Source organism: Leishmania donovani, chromosome 21 (genome assembly GCF_000227135.1).
Source record: "Leishmania donovani BPK282A1 complete genome, chromosome 21".
Taxonomy (NCBI): Eukaryota; Euglenozoa; class Kinetoplastea; order Trypanosomatida; family Trypanosomatidae; genus Leishmania; species Leishmania donovani.
Genome location: NC_018248.1, coordinates 536,557 through 543,902, shown reverse-complemented (window position 1 = coordinate 543,902; position 7,346 = coordinate 536,557). Strand labels below are relative to the sequence as shown.

The following is a 7,346-nucleotide window of genomic DNA, read 5'->3' as shown; positions in this document are numbered from 1 at the left end:
GACCCTCTGATGCCACGCACTGAGCGGTGGGTGTCTGCGTGCTTCCCCCCCCTTGTCATCAGAGATCCTTTTCAGGTGAAGAAAGAATGCAAAGCATGCGCCGAAGAGGCGAGGCCACTGCTGCGAAGAGAGTGCGGGCGTGAGACGCGGATGGGGCTGCTGTGCCTGTCTTTCCCTCTCTCTGCCGCCAAGACGGCTCACAGAATAGCCCGGTGAGCCGAAAGCAGAAGGAAAGGAGGAAGGCTCTCGGCATGTCGATCTCGCGTGCTTCTTTGTGGGGATGGGGCGTCACTGAAGGAGCTCTGCTGGCGATGGCTTTCGGCTTTGGGGTGGTGAAGGAATGAGTGTGCGAAAGTGTGTAGGCGAGGGAGGCGCGGGTGATCACGACAGCCCCCTCGCGCCCGTGCACTTCTCCTTCCATACTCTACCACCAACACCACCACCGTTTTCTTTGTGCGTGGTCGCGCGAACAGGCACGTTCGCTGTCATAGTGGAGCAGCAGTAGCGGGAGCGCAGTGGTCCCCCACCCCGCCGTCCTCGGTACTGTTGTCAGGGATTCGTTTCACCGATGACGCACGCGTTCTCGTATCTGCCTCCCTCCTCATCAGTATCACCACCACCATCACCCCTCCCGCCGCCTTTCCCCTTTCACCTCATGGGTTACGCGTATACCTGCATGCACATGGTCCCCTATGTCAGTGGAGCGTCTCTCTCTTTCTGCCCAGGCCGCTCGCGTCCGCGGAAGCGGTGAAGGAACCTGCCCTTCCGCTGCGTACAGCGTGCACACCTACGCCGTCGTCGCCTTAATAGTGTGGAGCAAAGAAGTCATCTTCTGCTCGCTGAGCATCACCTACTCCTTCCTTCCCGCACCTCGATTTGGTGTGCGATGCGCCTCCCCCGCTGCACCTTCCTGCGGCGGCAGTCCAGCTGTGGTGGCTGCCGTGCACGTCCGCGGACTTGTGTGTCCTCGATGCCGCTGTTCGTGCTGGCAGCGATGTTGACGGTCTGCATGGCGGGATCGCTGTTTGCCGTCGTGCACGCCAAAGACTGCGTCACGCGTGGGCCCAATTCCATGATAGCGTGGAAGTACGAGGGCGGCAGTTTTCAATGCGACAACTGCATCGGCGCCCATGCTGTGGGAGTTAACAGCGGCACGGTTCGCCGTCGCTGGACGGAGTACGACAAGGACCGCAACATCCTGAACTCCTTCGTGGAGGAGCACCGCGAGGGCAAGAAGCTGGTGCTGCATGACGAGAGCCGTGGCATGAGCATCCTACTGCGCTCCGACCTAAGTGGCATCCGCACCGAGGGAGAGCAGACCTTCCGCCAGCTCTACAGCGGTGCCTTCATCTCCGTGGTGGATTGCACGTAACCCCACTCAAGGCCTCTGGGCTGTGGCAGTACCAATGATGGCGGCCCTGCAAAGACACTCATCGCCTGACTCGTACGCGAGCCTGACGGCATTTGTGCTCGGCAAGAGTACAGCGCTGAAGTGCTAGAGGGTAGGTGAGGGCGTTGGGCCCTCGTACTCTGGGCGTGCATGCAAGTTAGGTGTCTGCCTTGCGGTTGGTGTGTACGTGTGCGTGTGTTTGTGTGTGTGTGTGTGCTCGTCTTGTCGCAGTGAGTATCTCTGTTTGAGCTGCCTTACGTGAAGCTGGAAGAAGCGGGTATGTGCCAAATAAATCCTTGACACTCACGGAAGAGAATGTATCATGTCGCCTCCCCCCTCTCTTGCCTCTGCTCCTCTGGACTGCTCCTGTTCTCTGTCTTTCCCGTGCGTGAGGATGACGGGTTGCACATCCCTGCGTGCGTGCAAGTGCCACCGTTAGGGCGGAACTGGGCGATCGCATGGAGAGCTCGCTTGAAGCTGTTTGTTCGCTTTTTTCGTCACTCTTTGCATCGCTACTCTGCCGCCTCGCCCCCTCGACGTGTGGGCGCACACTCTAATACACGCACACACACACACACACACGCACACACACACACGCGCGCGCGAAACTGCGGCGCACATGCGAAGGTATGCGCTGCGTCCGCGCTCTGCTACATGGGAAGCTGTCGTACCCGGTAGGCACCGGGCGACTCGCCCTCGGCACGGAGCTGCTGCCACTGTTTCCCTCCAACGACATCTTCTACGACCCGCCAAAGCTGCGCTACCGGCTCGACCAGGATGGCTACCTCTACTTCAAGAACACTGTGCCGCGTGATGTGGTGAACGCCGCGCTCGACGACCTGGCGACTCAGATGCGCGAGTGCGGACTTACCCTTGACGAGGACCGCGCGCGGCAGGCGGAGCTGCACGGCTTCGCGATGGGTGTGCCGTACCCGTCCACCAGCGGCGGCGAGCTGCCGCCGCCGAATATCCACCACACCGACACCATTCGCAACGCAGTGAGTGGCACGAGTGTGATGGCGACGGTGCGCCAAGTCTTCGGGGGCGCTGTCCAGGCAACAGCGCTACAGACGCTGCACCTTGGCGCCCCCGGCGAGTCCTTCGGCTTTCGCATGCCGAGCGTTTTTCTGAACCGCGGCACGAAACTCGCCCTCGTGGCCATAGTGCCTCTGCACGACACCCCGCTCCATATGGGCACACCGCTGCTGGTGCGCAGCAGCAACAGCCACGACACGTACGCGCAGCTGCGGAAAACCTACGGACAGTGGGAGGTGGAGGGCGACTCGATCCGCGGGGACGGCTGCTACACCGAGAACCCGGCGGAGCTTTCGCCGTTTGGCAAGCTGCCAGGCACGGATGACACGACCGGGGCCTCCATCATTGTTGACGTCAACCCGTTCGTGTCCTCGGCCTTGGAGGCTGGAGACGTGCTGCTGACTACCGTGTACACAATGCAGTCCTTCTTAACAAACCAGACGAACTGCTGGCGCCTCATGGCAGAGGCTGTCTGGTGCATGGACGGTGACGACGTCGGACTAGACCCGCGGTACATGGGTAGCGCCGCGCCTGGGCTTGCGGCGTGGACAGAACGCCGTGACGACCCGACCGTGTACCCGAAGAGCTTGATGGAGGCCAAGAAGGAGTGGGGCCTAGTACCCGACTTGGCGGCGGTCACAATGGACGAGTCGAAGACGTCTTCCACCTGAGATGACGGCTTCGCTCTTCATGTTGTTTTTCCGTGAGTATGTGTGTATATATGTGATAGGAAAGCCTCTCTGTGGCCCTCTGTCGAGTTGTGCTGTCTAACTTTAACTCCCAAGCAGCGCACCGGTCTCTCTCTCTCTCTGCATGACTTGCAAGCAGCACGGACAGGAAAGGTATGCGAGGAGCGGCTCCTGTCCTGCCGCCCTCCCCCCCCCCTCCCTGGCCTTCCGCTGTATGTCACACACACACACACACACACAGACTCTTAACCGGCTTACGCACAGCAAAGCAACCACAGCACGGACGAGTACTAATAAAGAAGCGCAGCGGGTTCATCGGCTTGCTTCCCTCCTACCTGCTGTCGATGTGAACGCGGCCGTGCGCGCATCCCCTCCCCATCCATTCCCTTGCTCCTGTGCGAGCGTGTGTGTGTGTGTGTGTGTGCAGAGAGTGCGTGGAGGTGCGTGATTGCCTGCCTGCCCGTGTCGTGGCACCTTCCGCGGCGCACCCCAGTCCTTCCGCTCCCTCCTTCGCATCATGGCCTTCGCTTGTTGTAGCACAAACACGTTCAAGCAGGCCAACGTGCTTGTGTGCTGCGTCCCCTTTTCTTCTCCGAAACCCTGTCGACCTTGCTCGTCGGCCACGCCTCTCACCATACACACCACACTTTCCCCATTTCATGTTGCGTTCCTGCTTTTTGGGGGAGCTTTCTGCTTTTTGCTTCGCCATCTTCTCGCCTCCGACGCAGCTGCGTAGTCTCCTACAGCGAAGCCCTGCACCGTGGCGGTCAATTTCGTTGCCGCGGTGGTCTCTGTTTTGCCCCTGTCCTCGAGCTGGATACGCGCTGCGTGCCGTGCTGCATGGGCACACACACACACACACACACAGACAGACACACCTACTCAAGTGCGGAAGTGTTTCCAGCCCACCCCCAACCCACCCATCTCTTCATCTCCTTTCCCTGTATCTCGGTGCGTGTGCGCCGGTGTGTGTCGCCCTTCGTAATCATCGTAGCGCGTATCTGCTACTCGCTCACACGATGCTGCGCCGCAATGCATCAGTGCCGGAGCTGCGGCTTTGTCTGCTCGCCGCGGCGTCACCACACTCGTCGAAATGCGCCGCCGTCTCCGTCGCCCTCCTCGCCACTCGCCGCGCCTTCTTTGGCAATTTCGGCAAGCAGTGGGGCAGCGCGGGTGGCATCGGTGCCTCCTCCGCGACGACGACTGGTTGCAGCGCAAGCAGCACAAGCAGCAGCTCCAGTCAGAACTCGAGCGCTGGCGTGCCGCCCGGCTTCTCTTCCGGGTTTGACCTGCAGAAGCTTCAGACCATGCAGCAGCTCTTCAACAGCCAACCGAAAGAGAAGCAAGAGCAGATGATGAGGCAGGCGATGGAGATGCAGAAGATAATGAGCAAGATTCCCGGCTTCGGCAAGCTGGCGCAGAACAACACCAAGGTGCTAGAGCAGCTCATGAAGATGCAGCAGCAGGCACCACCGCCGCCCTCTCCCTCCACCACCACGACGCCGGCGAATGCTGCACCCGCCAGCGCGTCCTCCACGGGCGCCGCCGCGTCTGCGGCGTCGTGTCCGCGACGGGACCTCTTTAGTAGCGCAGCCGCGTTGAGCTCCAAGCGCTTGAATGGAAGCGGTAGCAGTGGTGGCCCCTCGTTGGACGAGCTGAGGAAGGTGAACCTCGGCCCAGAGATCGAGGCCCTCTTTCAAGAGCTCCGCACCATCCGCAGCCGCAAGAACGAGTACCGTGACAAGTACTACCAAGTCCAGTCCACGCTGGAGGCACTGCAGCGGGAACACAAGGACCTGACCACACGTGAGGCGAGCCTACGGAGCAAGCTAGCCAAGGTGGAGCAGGAGGTAATGCTGCTCACCTCCGAGAACATGGATCTGCGAGACAGCAGCAAGAGCGTAAGGCAGTTGACACAGTCCAACAGCCAGCTCAAGGCCGAGGTGGAGCAGCTGAAGACGGCTGCGCAGTTAAGCACCGCTCCAGGCACGACCACGTACGTTGCTCTGCAGCAGCTGCTCCAAGAGCGCGAGGATGCACTGCGCTCCCTGCAGCGAAAGCTGGACCGCATGCGTCGCCGCGATCCGCTGCTGCAGTTCTCGCTTGCCTGCAGCAACGTTAGCCGACTTTGTGCTAGCGCCAAGGGCGAGGACGTGGGTAGCGCCGGCGCCGCCGCGGTAGCAACTGAGGCAAGCCAGGAGGCAGCCGAGAAAGCCTTTGCGGAGCTGCAGGCCAAGTATCAGGACCGCCAGCAGGCGGCCTGGGAGGCGGCGGCGCACGATCACGCTGCGGCCGCTGCCGCATACGTGGCGGTGGTGCGACGCTACGTAATGAGCAATGTGCCTCACTCGAACTACGACGCAGTCGTCACATTCACAGGCGATGCGGCGGCGCTGCGCACGTATTTTTCTAGCGTTGGCTTCGAGTTGGAGATGGTCGCGGGAGAGCGCGGTCGGGCGCACGTGACCGCGGCATCAGACGCCTTGCCCTTTTCCAGCGCACCGGGACCGTTCGGCTACGCGTTTGCGGTGAGCCTGGCCAGAGGGACGGCGCGAGCGGAAAGCGGTGGCACCGGCGCTGTGACTCCCGCCTCTGCATTCACGGTGACGAGCGCGCACCCGTTCGTCTCTGCAGCCCTGGTGCGGAACGCGAAGCGGTGCAGCGTCGCTTACGAGACGGCGCGCGCCAGCGGCCCAGGTGGGCAAGCCACGAACGTCACAGAAACGCAGGTGTACGCGAAGCTGGCGATTGACGGTGCCCCGGCGTACACGGCGGAGGCACAAGATTCGCGCAGCGCGCTCAGCAACAAGGAGGCCGCCCTTGACAAGCTTCAGCAGCAGCGCCGCCTGCAGTTCAACGATACACTGGCAAAGCAGGAGAAGGCTGAGCTCGTGCAGGCGCAGTTAGTGACCAAGATGCAGGGCCAGGGCGGCTTTGCCTTGGAGGAGGACGTACATGTCCTGGTGCAGGAGGCAGCCACAGCGAAGCTGGTGTCCGCAGGGGATGCCGCGCTCGTGCAGATGCTGAAGCAGCTCGGTGCCTTGGCCGCCGCGGCGTAGAGGACGCCGTCGGCAATGCGGAAGGAGAAACAGAGGAGAGCGGAGAGTTTGCCCGCTCGCCAGCGTCGACCCCACCCTCGGACACCTCCTCTCTAAGCCTGCGTGCTGCGTGTGTGTGTGTGTGTGTGTGTGTGTGTGTCTGTTAACGAGTTTGTGTCCGTCTTTTTCGGTAAGGAAGATAAATCAACTGCGCGGAGAGAAGGAGAGAGGCGGGTCGTGTGCGCCCGTTCGCTGCCCACCCATCCTACCAACGAACGAATCCTCCACCCACACCCACCCTCTACCCACCCCTCTTTCTCTGCTGTGTCGTGCGCATCACGCGCAGAGACGCCATCGCCGCGCTGCGGTGGTGCGCATGTTGTTTACATTGATGTACATCTACATATATATAGATTGAAAGGCGTGATTCCACTTGATCTGCGGTCGTGGTGGGCTCTGTCGTGCATTCCATAGTGGCGCGGACGCCGTCTGCCTACCACACACACACACACACACACACAGGCCACACCTGCGAGGGCTCACGCGCCCTCGTGACGTGCGTAAGCGCTCGCAGGTGCCGGTAAAGGAGACACTTCTATTTTTTTTTCGCCTGTTGTATGTTGTGGATGATGTCTGCGGGGAATAGCGGGGGCGGGGCACCTCCCGTGGCGAGGATACCCTGCTGCACCCCGTATGTCTACTGACAGCAGCGTTCCATACGACGCCTGCCACCCATCCCAGCTCGCGTCCTACCTCGTGGCGCTCAAATTTCAGACAGAAAGGACATCTGTAGCTAACAAGACACAAAGTGGGGACGACGGGCACTAGTGAGCGTCAAGTATCACGACGCAGACCTATGCGAGGAGTGCAGCAGGGTCTCCACAGCCTACCCACCCCCCCCCACTACCCCCGCCGAAAACTCGTGGACTCGGAGCATGCAGCAACAGGAGCACGAGTCACAACACGACGGCACAAGTGTATGCAGGCGGCCTGCGCTGTATGTGGTATTCTTCCCGTCTAATGTACGGTCCCAGATGATGACGAGGGGGGAAGCACGCAGACACCCACCGCTCAGTGCGTGGCATCAGAGGGTCCAGCCCCCCCGCACCCCCCCCTCCCCTCCACTCCCGACTCTCTGCGTGTGTGAGGGAGGAAGCCCAGCAGCCCCCCCCCCCCCCCCCCCCCCCCCCCCCC

The 7,346-nt window shown here is 61.5% G+C and overlaps 3 protein-coding genes across 3 annotated transcripts; all 3 read left to right on the top strand.

Moving 5' to 3' along the window:
- Window positions 1-886: 886 nt before the first annotated feature.
- On the top strand, window positions 887-1,372 carry LDBPK_211570 (hypothetical protein, conserved; the record flags this gene model as incomplete). The annotated part of the gene is made up of 1 exon (XM_003860626.1): window positions 887-1,372. The coding sequence occupies one exon, from the start codon at window positions 887-889 to the stop codon at window positions 1,370-1,372; it is 486 nt and encodes a 161-aa protein (XP_003860674.1).
- Window positions 1,373-2,019: 647 nt separating this feature from the next.
- On the top strand, window positions 2,020-3,096 carry LDBPK_211560 (hypothetical protein, conserved; the record flags this gene model as incomplete). The annotated part of the gene is made up of 1 exon (XM_003860625.1): window positions 2,020-3,096. The coding sequence occupies one exon, from the start codon at window positions 2,020-2,022 to the stop codon at window positions 3,094-3,096; it is 1,077 nt and encodes a 358-aa protein (XP_003860673.1).
- Window positions 3,097-4,421: 1,325 nt separating this feature from the next.
- On the top strand, window positions 4,422-6,173 carry LDBPK_211550 (hypothetical protein, conserved; the record flags this gene model as incomplete). The annotated part of the gene is made up of 1 exon (XM_003860624.1): window positions 4,422-6,173. The coding sequence occupies one exon, from the start codon at window positions 4,422-4,424 to the stop codon at window positions 6,171-6,173; it is 1,752 nt and encodes a 583-aa protein (XP_003860672.1).
- Between the last annotated feature and the right edge of the window lie 1,173 nt (window positions 6,174-7,346).